Genomic DNA, 18,019 nt, shown 5'->3' on the forward strand with positions numbered 1-18,019 from the left:
AAAGTTATGCTACTGAAAAGTTATTTATAAGAGAATTATAACTCCGTCTGTATAGTACGACGCCGTTTCGACTACCTAAAGAAGCCAGTATAGAGCTAATCATATACTAGCCTCTTGCCACACGCATACGCGTGTGGCAATTGGCCTTTTTATATTAGGTTATGTCTTTTAATTTTTTTTTTAAATAACTATTTTATATTTTTATTAAAAAATTATTCATAATAAAAAATGAAGCAAAACCATGAAACCGCCCACTAACATGGGAGTTTTTTTTTAATTAAAGTTTTAAATTTAAAATTCATTCAAAATTAAAATGTGGTGAATTACTTTAAATTCTTATGATTCAATTGTAATTTTAAGAATTCTTGAAGGACAATTTTTGGTATTTTGAATGTTTTACCTTTTAATCCTTCCCACTTTATATATATAGATAAAATCTCTCATCTCTGAATTGAAAAAGCGGAGTTTAGGGTTTTTCAGCAGCCGGCATTTTCCCCTCCGCCTCACACCTCACAGTACCTTCGCTGCAGTCCAGAGCCCTCTTCTCTCAGCCGCCATGGGGTACCGAATTCTCTCTCCTCTATCTCTCTCTCGCTCTAAAATCTCGTTGTTTTGCTTTGATTAAGAGTACTGGCTCGGATCTGGTGTATTGGTATTTTCCCAAGCTTTCTGTGCAGCCAAACTGAAAATTTTCGTGATAAAAATCGAAACTTTAAGGCATTTCGGTTAGGGTTTATGTTTTCGCAATGTATCTGTGTGGTTAATTTTCTGTTTTCAAAAGTTTCTATTTGGTTTGCCTTGAAAGCGTTTGAAGCAAAAGAGAATTAGTTAATAGTTTTTTTGAATTATGTTCGGGTCGAATGAGGTAAATCAAGGTTGGGCAAAGCTTAGTTTGTTGTTTGATTGGGGACAATGAGATTAGGACATGATTTTTCCAAGGAAACATGATGTAATTAGAACAAATGTGATTGAAGCCTCGGTTCTTGTATTCGAGATCAAAGCGACATTGTACTGTTAAGGTTCATCGGTAATGTGAACAAGCTGTGTTAAGTTTACGGGCGATATGTAGGAGTCGTATTATGAATGATTGGGAACAAGTAGCGTATGGTCTAGGAGTGAATTGAATTATATGTGGGTATTGATGTTAAATTGTGCCATGGGGCGTCTAATGATTTGTTGGTAATCATACTTGAACTCTTTTGTTGAATGCAAGGAAACGTGACCAGTTGCCTTTAATTTTTTTTTTGCTTGACTAATGCTTGCCTGATTGTTTTGAACTTAACGGTGGTGCATTGATGCTTCTGTATCCTTGAGATTGGATTGCATTTTCTGGCCCTTGTAAACTGGTTTTAAGATTGGATTGCATTTTCTGGCTCTTGAATACTGGTTTTAAGTGAAATTAAGAGATTGTGTGTGTTTTGCAGGAAAACACGTGGAATGGGAGCTGCTCGTAAGCTCAAGACCCACCGCAGGAATCAGAGGTGGGCTGACAAGTCGTACAAGAAGTCCCACCTTGGGAATGAATGGAAAAAGCCATTTTCTGGTTCATCTCATGCCAAAGGCATTGTCCTAGAAAAGATGTACGATCTCTATCTCTCTCCCTCTTTTCCCCAAACATTGTATTTTGTTTTTTATGCTACGTTTAGGTTTAAATCGAATTGTCACACATTGTGGATGGTTAATGCAGTGGTATTGAGGCTAAGCAGCCTAACTCTGCTATTAGAAAATGTGCTCGTGTTCAGCTGATCAAAAATGGAAAGAAGATTGCTGCTTTTGTACCCAACGATGGTTGCTTAAACTACATTGAGGAAAATGTAAGTTCCATCATCATCCAGTATGTCAGATTTTGTTTCAAATCCCATTTCAATGATTGGGATCTTGATCTGCAAAGAGTTTTAATTCTTGTATAACAGTCCCGGAATGCTTGGTATCATCTCAGTTTTCTTAACTTAGTGATATGTACGTGATTGGGTTTGCGCAGGATGAGGTGTTGATTGCTGGATTCGGACGGAAGGGGCATGCAGTGGGAGATATTCCCGGAGTCAGGTTCAAGGTTGTGAAGGTATCTGGTGTCTCTCTGTTGGCCCTCTTCAAGGAGAAGAAGGAAAAGCCAAGGTCTTAAGCTTATCGAGGGAGCTCGTCTATGCCTTAAGTCTCTGTCGTGGTAGCGTTGTTTCCCATTTAGATGATAGTTAGTAACAACTTATCGGTTACTCAATTCTGGATGTGTCCAACTGAAACAAAATTTTGGAAATGTAGGACTAACAAAAGTTGATTTGGATTTAATCTATGGTTTGTGATCACAATGTTTGCATGATAAGATTCATAAGGATGTCTATCATCTGTTCGTAAACCGGGGTATGTGTCCATCCATACTTTCTTGAGAGGCGAACAACGATGAGGCGGAACCGAGACTTACGTGAACTGGACTTGACCGTCGGACATCTCAAGAGCCTTCAAACGCTCAAACGATGGCTTTGGTGGCAAAGACCTTGGTGGATCTGCTTCTTCGACTTCCATGGAAGTAGGAGCTCCGAAGGACTGCATTTTTAACCGTGTTGAATATGACCCTTCAAAGATTTAATCAAAAATTTGATCACAGAATTAGTATAGCAGCAGATCGGTTTAAACCAATTTTAGCAACCGAAAACCAAAAAGAAACGTCAATTTCCGACATCTATTCCAATTAAGCTCTGTATTGGCTAGTGATGGATTCCCTAGACATTGATTTCTTTTTCAAGTTTGGAACCTTTGCATGGCTGTGAGCTGAAGAGCTATATTCAACTTGATATTAGTTGCAACGTTGGTTCCATGAAACCAAACAAGAGGTCTGATCCTATACCAAAATCGACATATCTCAATGTCTGAGAACGTGTTCGGTATCATATAAATATTTCTCTCACATTGTGTTTATAAGGTTTGTGTTTTTCGGATCAGTGTATCTAACTACTAAAATTTCTGGTTTATTCTTATATTGGATTTTTATCACAAATGATTCCCTACATATCATGAATATTTTCGCCAAAACAATACGAATCTGATCAACCCTTGTGTGAAGTTGAAGTAGATTCAGATAGGATTCCCTACATATCATGAATATTTTCGCCAAAACAATACGAATCTGATCAACCCTTGTGTGAAGTTGAAGTAGATTCAGATAGGATTTATATAGGAATCATATATGAATATCCTAAAAATTCTTTGTTTACTCTTGCCTACCTCAGTAAAATGACATGTTTGCCCTTTTTACTTTTTCAATCATAGTAATGTTATTCTTATCATGTTTTTATACCACATTTATATATCATCTTATGTGGCATTTGATGTGGACAATCACATTATTTAAATTAATCAGCATTTAATTTAAATTAAAAATCATTTATTAAACCAATAATTAAAGAAAAAAAGCAGAAATTAAATGGTGATTGTGGCATACGAAGAGTCTTCTTCTTCCTTCCCCGTTCAATGGTGATTGCGCACCACTTTGTGCTGTTTTTGCTGCTCTTCTTGCCAAGTTTCGCTGCCATCTAGGTCAAGGAAAATCTTCGACAAATTGTGGTATGTGGGGAAGGGGCATGTAGAGAACAAGAGCTCAGAGACATCCTGGAGTTCTCATAGTCCAACTTCGAATGTTCCTGGCGATTCAAAGTTAGTTTCAAGACACCGGAGGCATTCCATCTCCTAAATCAGGGTTTCAGGGTTGACTAGAATTGAACGAGTTTGGAAAATTCCACTGCAAGTGTGCGGCAAGGTTCATTGAAAAAAATGATAGATGTGTACCAATAATCCAAATAGGGAAGCGCATGAACCTTGCCATATGAGAATTAATTTAGATTGTGGTGGATTTGACAGACCTGAAAAAATGGCATGAAAGAACAGGCGTGGAAGAAGAAACAGAAGAAAAAGTAGAATTGAACGGGAAAAAAAGGAGAAGATTCCTCGTATGCTACAATCACTATTTAATTTCAACTTTTTTTTTTTTATTTTTAAAATTATTGATTTATTAAATAGTTTTTAATTTAAATTAAATTCTGATTAATTTAAATGATGTAGATGTCCACATTCAATGCCACATAATATGATATATAAATATGGTATAAAAACATGGTAAAAATAACATTACTGTTTCAGTCATGGATTTGTTCTTATGTCCTCACATCCCTCATCGGAAAAAGTAATAATTTTACTTGGCCTTATAAACCTTTGGGGTAAAATTACCAACGATGCCACCGGACGAAGTGATCGGGCCACAATTCTGTGAACGGAACGAGGCCCAGGAAAGTCCCTGGGTCCATGATCTGCAGAGATGCAGGCCTGGAAACAGGTAACCTCCGAGTGTTTGGAGTCTTATCGACTTGTTGTTCGATAGGCTGAGATACGCGTGGAGCTTTACAGGCTTCAAGCCCGGATATCCTCAGCTGACGGTATAGTTGTTCGCTTGGTCCTTTGCTGGACTAACTGAACGGGGCTTACGTTCCAGTGGCATCAATTTTTTTTTATGGCACTCGTCGATAGAATCTCATTGACGAGTGTATTATACATCTATGAATTTATTTTTGGAACCCGTCTATTGATGGGCACGATCTTCTTGTGATCTGTGATTAAGTCGAGGATAACGATAGTACGACATTTTTGCTTGTGTTCAAAACATCGAGTTGTCAGTATTAGGAAAGTATTTCCATTACCTTGAATAATTAGAATACAGAGATATTTATATAGAAAACTGAGAGCTATATTTTGACAGCTCATCAAAATCTAACCTATAACTATCCAATAACAAACTAACTGTCCAATGACTAATTACAATAGAAAATCAAGATAAACTATCCTTAATATGCCCCCTCAAAATGAGCGTAGGCAACTGAAGTGATAGTTTGTCTCTGAGGAACAGAAAACGAGACTTAGATAGAGATTTAGCACAGATATCGGCAAGTTGATCCTGTGAGCACACAAACTGAACAGTTACAGCTTTAGAGATGACTTTTTCCCTAATAAAATGATAGTCAATCTCCACATGTTTAGTCCTTGCATGAAACAAAGGATTTTTGGCTAAGGAAATCGCAGAAATGTTATCACACCACAATTTTGGAGGATAAGAGAGAGACACACCAACATCAACAAGCAATTTACAGAGCCAAGAAAGCTCGGCAGCAGTGTTAGCAAGAGAGCGATACTCGGCTTCAGTGGATGAGCAAGCCACTGTTGGTTGCTTTTTAGCACTCCAACTAATAAGAGAGTTCCCTAGAAAAATACAAAACCCTCCAGTTGATCTTCTGTCCAAAGCATAACTTGCCCAATTAACATCTGAAAAGGTATTAACAGTGAGAGAACTTGAAGTTTTTGGAAACCAGAGACCTAAATCAAGAGTTCCATTCAAATATCGCAATATTCTTTTGACTGCTTGCAAGCGAAATTGCCGGGGTTGATGCTTAAACTGACAGACCAAGTTAATAGCAAATGAGAGATCCGATCTAGACCAAGTAAGGTATTGTAACCCTCCTACAATTGATCTGTACTTCTCTGGATTAGAGAGCAGTGGAGAAGAGTGATCCAGTTTTGATGTACTTAGAGGTGTAGCACAGGGTTTTGCACCAACCATGTTGGTCTTGGTAAGTAAATTAAGGATATATTTGGTCTGGGAAATGAAAATACCAGATGAGGACCTTTTTACCTCAATCCCAAGGAAAAAATGAAGAGGACCCAAATCCTTGATTGGAAAGAGAGAACTCAGTTGAGCTATTGTGTCCTTGCAAGCTTGTGAAGATGGACCCGTGACCAAGATGTCATCAACATAGATTAGGATAAACACCAGAGAGGGATCATTCTTGACAAAGAGAGAATGATCATTCTGTGATCCATGAAAGCCCATTGAGTTAAGTGCACTGTGAAGCCTCTCATACCAGGCTCGAGGAGCCTGCTTTAGTCCATAAAGGCTCTTGTGTAGCTTGCAAACATAGTGTGGCTTTGTAGGGTCTTGAAAGCCAGATGGTTGTTGCATAAACACATTTTCAAATAGATTGCCATGTAAAAAGGCATTAGTAACATCTAACTGATTGAGAAACCAATCATACTGTGATGCAAGTGTGAGAAGAAGCCTGATAGTAACTGGTTTAGCCACATGACTGAAAGTTTCTGTATAATCTAAACCCTTATGTTGATGAAAACCCTTGGCTACTAAACGAGCCTTATATCTGTCAATAGTACCATCAGCGTTCCTTTTGATTCGAAACACCTATTTGCAGCCAATAGGATTCTGAGAAGCATGTGGGGGAACAAGAGACCAAGTTCTTATGTTAACCAGTGCATTAAATTCCTCTTGCATAGCCTGTCTCTCGTGAGGGTGTTTGGAAGCTTGGAGATAAGTAGCAGGAAGATAATCTACATAAATGTGTGAAGGAAGAGGGTGTTTGGTAGCTGAATAGGCTTTGGGTTTAAAAATGCCGGATTTGGATCTTGTTTGCATAAGGTGAGTGTTGAGAGGAGGGGTTGGTGAGATGTGTAAGGAAGGAGGAGAGACAGGGTGGGGGGAGGTAGTAATATGAGAAGAAGAGGTTGAGTTAGGAAAAGAAGCAGGTTGGTTGAGAGGAGGAGGAGGAGGATAAGATGCTGCAGGGTTTTTGGTGAAGGTAAGAGTGGAAGGTATGAGAGAGGAAAAGGTAGAAGGTGAGGAGGAAGATGATGAAACTGGAGAAACTTGATGAAATAGGAGGGTCAGTTCATCAAAGAGGACATGCCTCAAAATATAAACCTTTTTGGAATGAATATCAAGACATCTATAGCCTTCGTGATTGAGACTATAGCCAAGAAAGACACAGGGCTTACTTTTGGGTTCAAGTTTAGAAGCTACATAGGGTTTTAGCCAAGGAAAACACCTGCACGCGAACACTTTAAGAGTTGTATAATCTAGAGACTTGCTAAAAAGTTGTTCCCAAAGACAGGATCGAGACATAGTAGGCAATCTGTTGATGAGATAAACCGCTGTGGAGAATGCTTCAACCCAGTAAACATGAGGGACATGAGAAGCAACTAAAAGTGTGCGAGCAACTTCTACTAAATGTCGATGCTTGCGCTCCACGCAACCATTTTGTTCTGGTGTGTGAGGGCATGAGAGTTGATGATGAATACCATTGTCTTTAAGATATTGAGTAAACACGGAACTAAGGAATTCACCTCCAGAATCAGATCGTAAAGTGACAACTCTATTATTGAACAAAGATTCAGCAAGAGCTTTGAATTCAACAAAAGTTTTGAATACGTCAGATTTACATTTGATCGGAAAGAACCAACTATATCGAGTGAAATCATCCACTATAAGAAGATAAAACCGATAGCCATATACAGAGCAGTGGAGCTGGACCCCAAACATCTACGTGTAAAAGTTCCAAAGGTCTAGTTGTAACACTAGAAGCTGATACAAATGGCAGTTTTGAACTTTTACCCAATGCACAATCTGAACAAAAAGTTTTATTTATACTAGTAGTGAGAGGAATACTAGACTTAGAAACAAGTTTATGTAAAACTTTGAAAGAGGGATGGCCCAATCTTTGATGCCAAATCTCTGGAGAAGCTTTGACAGTGGCTGCAAAAAGCTTAGGCAAACCATCATTGACAGATGCAGTGAAAGGATAAAATCCATTTTGTACAGGTCCTTTAAAAAGCGTCATCTCCGAAGTAAGATCCTTCACAGTGAAGTGAAAAGGATATAGATGAATTGAACACCAATTATCAAGAATAAATTTATTTGCAGAGAGTAAATCTTGCTTTAAATCAGGCACATGTAACACATCATGCAAAACAAAGCGATGCTGAGAAGTAGATATAAAGGAAAAACCACAATTAGATATAGGCAAACCTTTGCCATCACCAATGTAGGCTTGTTCAGGGCCTGTTTATGGTTCTGGATGTTGAAGATTCGCCATAGAACTTGTCATATGGGAGCTAGCTCCGGAATCAAGAAGCCAAGAAGGAGAAGCAGTCTGTGAAGGATTAGCACACATAGCCATCTGAGAATGGCGATTGCCAAACTGAGGATTCATACAATGAAGGCAATCAGATGCTTCATGATCATACTGACGACATATTTGACAAGTGGTTCGTTTTCCATTGAAATTAGAACCCGAGCAGCCTCCACGATTGTTCCTCTAAGTATAACGATTGTAATTTTGACGCTGATTGTTACCACGATAGCCGGAGAAATTGCCCTTATTTTGAAAATGCCTAGGGTTTGACTGATTGCGATCTTGAGAACGACCTTGATACTGATTAAACTGAGATGAATTCTGAGCAAGAAAGGCGAGAGAACCAGAATTGGAAGTCGGTGTAGGTAGAATGCCAGATGATGATGCAAGATTCGAATTGAAGGCCTGAAAAACACCAGAGGATGTAGTAGCTTTCTTGCGAGTGGCAAGCTGAATTTCTTTTCTCAAAAGTAATCCATGTAGCTCATCAAGTGTTGTAGAACTGAGATGAAATTGGATCGCATCAACAAAGGAATCATACTCCGACGGCAGACCATGAAGTGTTACAGAAATTAAATCAGAGTCTTCAACCGGAGCTCCGGCGCTGGCAAGAGCATCAGCGATTTCTTCAATTTGTTAAAGATAAGCAGCAGTAGTGGAATCGCTTGCTGTGAAGACGAGATTGGAGTTCATGAATGTGAGACTGAGAAGTCGCTGCAAGGCGCGATTCAAGCTTAGACTATAGCTCTCGAGAAGAATTGACACCAACAATATAGGGAATTAGGGATTCAGAAAGTGTGGAGTTGATCCAGATGAGAATATTTTGATCATTCTCATACCAAGAAACATAGGCAGGGTTCAGAGTGCGATTGCCGGAAGAATCAAGGAGAAATTGAGGCGGCGCCGCCATAGATCCATCAACGAGACCGGTAAGATTATAACGACGAAAGATTGGTGCAAAGAGAGCATTCCAGGTCAAGTAATTTGTAGTGGTGAGCTTGATTGATACCATAGATCTGATGTTTTGGATCGTGATAGAGGTAAAACTTGAAGAATTAGGGTTTGGAGAAGGAGTCGAAAATGGATGAATTGGAGAAGCCGATTCCAACGAAGGAGACGCCATGGCTGAATTGATGAGAAAAGCTCGAAGAGATCAAACACAATCGAGAAATAGATCAGAAAATCAGAGAAGAGGAAAATCGCAGTAGGAAACGAAAGGGTTTGGATCGAAGAGAGAGGTCGATAGATAAAGGCGGGTGATACCATATTAGGAAAGTATTTCCATTACCTTGAATAATTAGAGTACAGAGATATTTATATAGAAAGCTGAGAGCTATATTTTGACAGCTCATCAAAATCTAACCTATAACTATCCAATAACAAACTAACTGTCCAATGACTAATCACAATAGAAAATCAAGATAAACTATCCTTAAAAGTCAGGACTCAGGACCCCTAATGCTTGAAACAAAATGAAGAGCTTTACAAGTTAGATGAGAATGGTGTATATATATGTGTTGTTTATATTGATTCTTTAGGGATTTGAGAAATGTTCTGCATAATGGTTAATGCAATTGATACGTATGTTATGGAACTGCATGCGTGGGACCAGTTGGCAGCTTTGGCGGATCCAAACCGAGCCCAATAATTTTTTGTAGATCCGACGACGTTGGTGGTTGGACAATTGGTTAATTCAACGGTCTAAATTCAAATTTTTTTTTTTAATTTTAATTTATAAATACATTAAACTCCGTAGCTGAGGTCGAACATAAACAAGTCTAATAGTAGAAAGGGATGTGCTATCCACACACCCCATTTTACTTCTCACACACTTCTTGATAATTTATGTCCGTTGATCTTTTTCAATTCATCCAATTCGACAGTCAAAAATTAAAAAAGTGTGTGAAAAGTAAAATGGGGTGTGGATATCACACCCCTAGTAGAAAAAGACTCAAAATTAAATTCAACGGCTAAAATGTTTATAAAAATAAATTATGCTAATCTACATAAACTTTATTTTTTTAAAGTTACCAAATTCAATATTTAATAACCCATGCCAAAATTTTAAGCCAAAACCATTGCAGGAAAAAAACTATTCTCAAATTCAAACCTAATGGTATGTTTGGTACTTTACTTGAATCCAACTTTTTAAACTCCAAATGACTTTTTAAGTTGTAGGCCTTAAAATGTTTTGTATAACTATTTTAAAAAATTGAATTCAAGACTAACTTAAAAATATAATCCCTTATCTTATAACACCAAAGCACGTTTTAGAGTTTTTAAACTTAAAGCTCTCTCATTTCTTTTTTGTCTCTCGTTTCCTCACACTCCGAGTCTATCTCTCCCTTTCTATTTCTCTCCTCTCTTTTTTTCTTCCCTCTCTCCTGCAATCCTTTTTCTTCATTTCTCTCTCAAATCATGATACCTGAGCTCCCTCCCTCAGCTTCTCTAAAGTCGACTCCAAGTCTCCAACCACCACCATCTGCTCCTCTCAACTTCGACCACCACCTCATGATCATGAGTCTCCTTACTCCTGAGTTCTGACCAATCCATTTTTAAGCCACAAGGTATTCAAATTTTAGCCTTTAGGGATTTAAGGAATTAGGGTTTTTCTAGATTTAGGAATTTTGAGTTATTGTGTTCCATTTTGGTTTCAATTAATTTTGTACTCTGGGTCTGGGACCTGGGTTTTTGCACTTGCAGGCTTAGCAGCAAACAGAGTAAAAGAGAAGCTGAAGCACTTGAAGTCTTTTCTAAGCTCCAAATCAACGAACACAAATTCAAATATCTATAACTATCATACCTTGAACAATTTTTTTGGTATGTTAATTACCAACTTTTGTAAGTGTAATATGTGCTGCTGCAGTGATGCTGTACATTGCAGTGCAGCGGCTGCAACCTTATCTTATAAAAATGATGTATTTTATAAAAGAAAAAAAAATTGGGTTGTTAGACTCGCTCCGTTTCAAACGGGCCGCGTAAAATTCGGTTCCAAAACTAAAAATCTCTGTACCCGGTTCGGTCCATCCCGTTACAGATTAAAATGGGCAGAGTCAGATTCCTTCAAAATTGGACCTGACCTAGCTCGTGCCCATCCCTAATTTCCTTCGATCCTTCCCTTTTTTCTATCTCTCCGCTTCTCTCTTACTTTCTTTCCTCCTCTGTCCTCTTTCTCCCTCTCATGCAACCCCACCTTGGATTTCTTTGCTCAATTTAAGTTTTAAGATCTAAAAATGTTAAATCTTATACTAAACAAGTTTTTGAGTCTTAAAGAAAATTATTTTCAAATGATATTTTTAAGAAATGTTTTAAGAAATGATACAGTTTTTTAATAGAATACCAAATAAGCTATAAATTTTATGACCTACACATCCATATATATACCAAGCATTGGAGTTGGTCTATGAGACTGAAACCAAAATATGATATTAGAGGGGAGATGACGACTAGAATGTTACGACTTCCAATATAATAACCCTTTACGAGAAAAAAGCCATGTTTTTTTCTTCTGAAATGTCTAAAATGATAGAGGGAGTCACAATATTCGTCACCTATTCAACGAGTTTTGCAACAACTTTTTTGTTATGATATTGTATTTACATTGCAAATAGTATAGGGTTGGTACCTTTGTAATCCCGGTATAAATATTGTTTTACCTAGGAAAACATGGTATCAGAGTTCTTCACCTTAGGTTCGATCTTGGTCTTCTTCATGCTTTCTGTCATGGCATCCATCCCTTCCTCTTCCTCTTCATACTTCTCCTCTTCTGCTCCTCTTCTTCTCCCACTCCTAATATTGCTACTTGTCGCTACCAAAATCGCTTGACTCTATTAATGAATCGAACCTAGAACCTAAGCTGTCAATGAGTTTGGTGGAGACGAGTAACTATCAATTAATCGACGAATAAGAATAATAAGAGTGAAAGAAGAAGAGGACAAGAAGGGGGAGAAAGTGATGGATGCAATGATAAAAAGCACGAAGAACACAACGACTAGGCTAAAGAAGTCAGATACCATGTAGAAAACAACTTCCGTACTTTATGAAATGTACATTATAACAATATTTATAGAGGGATTACAAAGATAACAGCTCTATACTAATTAGGAAGTAACAAATAATTGTCATAACGGAAAGCTGTTACAAATTTCATTGAATAGGTTTAAATTAAGTGTAAACATATATATATATATATATATATATATATATATATATATATATTTTTTTTTTTTTTTTTTTTTTTTCAAAAGAAATGTTACTTTTAACCTTTTATACAAGAAAAAAAAAAAAAAACCAAACATTTCCAGACACTTCCTCCAACCAGCATTGCAATCTTTGTTTGGTTGAAACATATCATGCAAACAGATGATTTTCACATCGAGCTATAAAAACATGACTTGCATAATCTTTTCCTTCACGTTGTGTTCATACGTTTCGTGTTTTCGAGACCATAACATTTTTGTTTTGTTTTCGAACAATTTACTTGTGAGTTTTTAAGATTTCCACTTCGATATTATTGTTACGTTTGCATATTTATACATATCCACTTGAAACTAAAAAACTTGACATTTAAAAATTTGACAGAAAAAGAAAAAAAAAGAAAAACATAACAAAAACTAAAAATAGTGGCATTAACATGTACAAGGAAAAGTTAAGATCTGGATTACAAAAGTTTGACCAAACTAAACACTCACACCAAAACACACGTTTGCAATCATCCATTATTCTCCTTGATCATCCAAAGCTTTTAATTATACGACAAGGACACATAATGCATATATGATTCCGGGTATATATCCCAATATTGTCAGCAACAAACATATCCAGAACTCCACCTGCATTTTCCCACAATATGCGTATATAGGTAAATAAACTAAACGATCAGAAATCAAATCCCAATTGCTAAACTGATCAAAATCATATCCACGGCATGCTAATAAAAGAATCATTTCAATTGCTAAACTGATCAAAATAATATCAACGACATACTAAAAAATGAATCATTTCAGCAATTGAGATCCAGGACGATTAATTTCTGAAAATGAAATGGCCTTTGGGGAATATAGGGTGAAAGAATAACTCACTCCACAGCCAAAACGAAGGAAGACTCCAACAGGTGGGAGGATGATAGCCAATATCACTTCCAGAAACGTTTCTGAACCCATTTTTTTTGTTTATTGAAAAATGAAAACCACAATTTGTGCTAAATTTGAGAGGATTTTATGCTCTACTTTGTGCTTTAGATTTACTTCAGTCAAAGTATAGATTTATATAAAAGAAACAAAGAGCCAAAATCAGTTAGTTTAGGTGTCACAGCCTGGAAATTTTGGTGCTACGTGGGACACTTGGTGGTCAACACGTGTCGAGTTTTGCCTTTGCTATGGATTTATCCGTGCATGTTTGATCCAGTGGAAGTCTAGCCTGGATAAACTTTGTGCGCAACATGTGTATAAACATTTCTGCCTATAACACTCGCTTGGGAGATTTGGGATAGAATTTACAGCATAAAATGATTTAATTACCAATGATTATTGGCTCATTTGAAAATACTTTTGAAATGGCCGAAGAGAAAATAGGGTGCTTGAAACAAAATGAAGAGATTTAAAAGTTAGATGAGAATTGTGTATATCATGTGTTGTTTATATTGATTCTTTAGGGATTTGAGAAATGTTCTGCATAATGGTTAATGCAATTGATACGTATGTTATGGAACTGCATGCGGTGGGACCAGCTGGCAGCTTTGCCGGATCCAAACTGAGGATAAATTTTTAGTTGTGACAGGAATACGGATAATACATTATGTGTTTTTATGCAAATGGTGGAAAATTTTAATTTTTAAGTTATTAACCTTTTAGCACACATAACCCACAATTTATATAAGGACACATGATATACCACCTCATGTGACGGTCACACTGAAAAATCTCTCCAAACGGAGCTCAATGGCTTTTTGTAGATCCGATGACCTTGGTGATTGGACAGTTGGTTAACCCAACGGTTTAAATTCAAATTTATTTATTTATTTATTAATTTTAATTTATAAATACATCAATCTCCATGGCTGTGATCGAAGATGAACAAGTCTAATAGTAGAAAAAGACTGAAAATTAAATTCAACGGCTAAAATGTTCATAAAAATAAATTATGCTAATCTACATAAACTTTATTTTTAAAAGTTACCAAATTCAATATTTAATAACCCATGCCAAGATTTTAAGCCAAAACCATTGCAGGAAAAAATTGTTCTTGAATTTGAACCTAATGGTTTGTTTGGTACTTTACTTAAATCAAACTTTTTATACTAAAAAACACTTTAGTTTTAGGCCTTAAATTGTTTTGTATAACTATTTTAAAAAACTGAACTCAAGATTAACTTAAAAATATAGTCTATTATCTTGAAACACCAAAGCACATTTTAGAGTTCTTAAACTTAAAGCTCCCTCATTTTTTTTTTTTTTTTGTCTCTTGTTTCCTCACACTCCGAATCTATCTCTCCCCTTCTATTTCTCTCCTCTCTTTTATTCTTCCCTCTCTCCTGCAATCCTCTTTCTTCATTTCTCTCTTGAATCATGATACCTGAGCTCCCTCCCTCAGCTTCTCTAAAGTCGACTCCGAGTCTCCAACCACCATCATCTGCTCCTCTCAACTTCGACCACCACCTCATGGTCATGAGTCTCCTGACTCCTGAGTTCTGACCAATCTGTTTCGAAGCCACAAGGTATTCAAATTTTAGCCTTTAGGGATTTAAGGAATAAGGGTTTTTCTAGATTTAAGGATTTTGAGTTATTGTGTTCCATTTTGGTTTCAATTAATTTGTACTCTGGGTCTGGGACCTGGGTTTTTGCACTTGCAGGTTTAACAACAAACAAAGTATAAGAGAAGCTGAAGCACTTAAAAGTATTTTCTAAGCTCCAAATCAACGAACACAAATTCAAATATCTATAACTATCATACCCTAAACAATTTTTATTGTATGTTAAACACAAATTCAAATATCTATAACTATCATACCCTAAACAATTTTTATTGTATGTTAATTACCAATTACTGTATAATTTGCACTCAGTCAGGCACCATGGATAGATTACTCCAATGTTCTTTAAGTTTTCAAAGGGTTTTGTTGATCCTAAAAACTACCAAGCCTACGTGGCACACAGGCCGAGTAATCAATAAGCTAACTAAGTCATTCGGTTGTGTGCGGGGCATGCCAACTCGTCAACCGAGCTCGGCCGGGGGGTAAAATGTGTTGATGTTGCATTGAGCGTGCTGCTAACTTCTTGATCTTGCGACTGTGGCCGAGGAAGGAACACGTCTCGGCCTTTGGGTTCTAGAGCTTAATGACAAGGCTGCTAGTTTTGCGAAGTTCACGAATCGTTGGCACCGGGTTCGGTCACGGTGATTATATTCGTAAGAGTATAAGCACGCCGAACTGGCACCAAACTATACAGACACAAGTACTCAAAAGAGATGTATGTCTTAATGGTAAATATGGTTCGGTCGTCAGAATGCCGAACTCTAAAACTTACTTATGAATATCCAATCATAAAACAACTCGGTGTTCAATACGCCGAACCCAGTAATCTGTAACACCTTACTTTGCTAAGAAGGCTAATGAGATGACCTCTGCCAATAAGGATTCGAAAATCCTTCTCGACCGAGACTTGGATAGATAACCAGTCGGTCTCAACGCAGTGCTGTTTATCCAAACTGATGGTACTCCGCAGTCGGTTGATTCTACAACAACAATTCTGTTTATCCAAACTAAAGATGTCACTGGTTGTCTTCACAGTGCTGTTTATCCAAACTGAAGATGTGTTGGCGGAAAAAGAAAATAAAAATCTTAAGGTTATTGAGAGGTTTCGCGTAGAGCGAGAGTTTGCATATGGCAGTTTGTGTGTTGAATTGGAGGGAGCTTTACTTGTTGTAACGCACCTTGTATTTATAGCATTCATATCTTCTACTAGGCACAGGTAGATAATTTTGTAGAGTCCAACTACAACTCTAACTTGCGGAACTGAAATTGATCCGTGTCAAATGCCAAGGCATATCCTTCAGATTTTGTGATTTTTCAAACAAAATAAAGCCTATCTAGGCTTTATCACATCATATCAAAAACCTAGCCCACCTAGGCTTCTTATCTCATCAAAAACCTCCATCATAAGCCTTTAAACTCATCTGATAACTTCCATCACCATGCAAAAAGGCCTAGCCTACCTAGGTTTCTTATCTCATCATTATCCAAGACCATCAAATCCTAGGCTTATCACATCATCATATTTAGCTTCCAAGTGCCGTTAGAGATCCCAAATCAATTCGAACTGTACTCCTTGCTTGGGATATAATTCACATCCTATTTATCTGGTTTAAGAAGATGCAGATAATTCATATTAAAAGATAATTATTATGATAAAAACCATAATATTATCCTTCAACAATAACAAAATTATCTTCACTTCTTCATCCGATGGTGTAAATTTGGGTACAAACAGGTTTATTCACTAATTTTTCTTTTGGGTTATTTTGGATTTGAATGTTATTTTGAATTTGGATTTTGCATTGGATGTCTTGGAGATGTTAATTTGGATTGGATTTGGATAATAATATTAATATGTGCTGCTGGGCACAATCTGTGCTTCAATACTCCCCTAATATGTGCTGCTGCAGTGCACTCTGTAAGTGTAATATGTGCTGCTGTTGTGCATTGCAGTGAAGCGGTTGTAGCCTTATTTTATAAAAATGATGTATTTTATAAAAGAAACAAAATAGAGTTGGATCGTTGGAACCCGTGGGGAACCGTCACGTTTCAGATGGGCCGGGTAAAGTTCGGTACCAAAATTAAAAATCTCTGTATCTGCCACGGCCCATCCCGTTACAGATTAAAACGGGTAGGGTCACGTTCCTTCAAAATTAGGCCCGTTTTGGCCCATATCCATCCCTAATCTCCTCCGATCCTTCTCTTCTTTCCGTCTCTCATGTTCTCTCTTACCTTCTTTCCTCATCTGTCCTCTTTCTCCCTTTCATGCAACCCCTCTCTTTGGATATCTTTGCCCAATTTAAGTTTTAAGATCTAAAAATTTTAAATCTCATACTAAACAAGTTTTTGAGTCTTAAAAAAATTATTTTCAAATGATATTCCTAAGAAATGTTTTGAGAAATAATACAGTTTTTTTAATAAAATACCAAACAAGCTCTAAATTTTATGACCTACAAATCTATACCAAGCATTGGAGTTGGTCTAAGAGACTGAAACCAAAATATGATATTAGAGGGGAGATGACTACCATAATGTTACAACTTCCAATATAATAACCCGTTTTGAGAAAAACCATGTTTTTTTTCTTCTGAAATGTCCAAAATGATAGAGTGAGTCACAACATTTATCACCCATTCAATGAGTTTTGTAACAACTTTTTCGTTATGATATTGTAATTTACATTGTAAATAGTATAGGGTTGGTACCTTTGTAATCCCGGTATAAATATTGTTTTACCTAGGAAAACATGGTATCAGAGTTCTTCACGATCTTCGTCTTCTTCATGCTTTCTGTCATGGCATCCATCCCTTCCTCTACCTCTTCATACTTGTCCTCTTCTTCTCCCACTCCTAATATTGCTTCTCTTGTCTCCACCAAAATCACTTGGCTCTATCAATTAATTAAACCTAGAACCTAGGTTGTCAATGAGTTTGGTGGAGACGAGTAACTATCAATTAATCGACGAGTAAGAATAATAAGAGTGAAAGAAAAGGAGGAGAAGAAGGAGGAGAAAGTGATGGATGCCATAACGAAAAGCACGAAGATCACAACGACTAGGCTAAACAAGTCTGATACCATGTAGAAAACAACTTTCGTAGTTTATGAAATGTACATTATAACAATATTTATAAAGGGATTACAAAGATAACAGCACTATAATAATTGGGAAGTAACAAATAATTATCATAACGGAAAGCTGTTTCAAATTTCATTGAATTGGTTTAAATCAATTGTAAACATTTTTTTTTTTTTTTAAAAGAAGTAAAAAAAAAAAAAACCGAACATTTCCAGACACTTCCCTCCAACCAGC

At 36.9% G+C, this 18,019-nt stretch overlaps 2 protein-coding genes across 2 annotated transcripts; one reads left to right on the forward strand and one right to left on the reverse strand.

The window, feature by feature from the left end:
* The first annotated feature begins 433 nt into the window (after nucleotides 1–433).
* On the forward strand, nucleotides 434–2,353 carry LOC103926652 (40S ribosomal protein S23). Its single transcript, XM_009335468.3, has 4 exons — nucleotides 434–561; nucleotides 1,425–1,580; nucleotides 1,688–1,814; nucleotides 1,982–2,353. The coding sequence occupies exons 1-4, from the start codon at nucleotides 557–559 to the stop codon at nucleotides 2,120–2,122; spliced, it is 429 nt and encodes a 142-aa protein (XP_009333743.1). The 5' UTR covers nucleotides 434–556; the 3' UTR covers nucleotides 2,123–2,353.
* A 9,895-nt stretch (nucleotides 2,354–12,248) lies between these two features.
* On the reverse strand, nucleotides 12,249–13,165 carry LOC103926651 (salt stress-induced hydrophobic peptide ESI3-like). Its single transcript, XM_009335467.3, has 2 exons — nucleotides 13,040–13,165; nucleotides 12,249–12,790 (listed from the first exon to the last, which is right to left on the reverse strand). Exons 1-2 carry the CDS (start codon nucleotides 13,118–13,120, stop codon nucleotides 12,707–12,709), a joined length of 165 nt encoding a protein of 54 aa, XP_009333742.2. The 5' UTR covers nucleotides 13,121–13,165; the 3' UTR covers nucleotides 12,249–12,706.
* Nucleotides 13,166–18,019: the final 4,854 nt, after the last annotated feature.

This window comes from the organism of the source record quoted next, unplaced genomic scaffold (genome assembly GCF_019419815.1).
Source record: "Pyrus x bretschneideri cultivar Hongxiangsu unplaced genomic scaffold, Pyrus_bretschneideri_v1 Contig4, whole genome shotgun sequence".
Classification (NCBI taxonomy): domain Eukaryota; kingdom Viridiplantae; phylum Streptophyta; class Magnoliopsida; order Rosales; family Rosaceae; genus Pyrus; species Pyrus x bretschneideri.

Coding starts and splice junctions, on each gene's coding strand:
- LOC103926652 (XM_009335468.3), top strand. Junction 1,581..1,687: donor GGCATTGTCCTAGAAAAGAT/GTACGATCTCTA, acceptor TGGTTAATGCAG/TGGTATTGAGGCTAAGCAGC. Junction 1,815..1,981: donor TAAACTACATTGAGGAAAAT/GTAAGTTCCATC, acceptor GGGTTTGCGCAG/GATGAGGTGTTGATTGCTGG.
- LOC103926651 (XM_009335467.3), bottom strand. CDS start 13,120: ATGGGTTCAGAAACGTTTCTGGAAGTGATATTGGCTATCATCCTCCCA. Junction 12,791..13,039: donor TCCTTCGTTTTGGCTGTGGA/GTGAGTTATTCT, acceptor GGGAAAATGCAG/GTGGAGTTCTGGATATGTTT.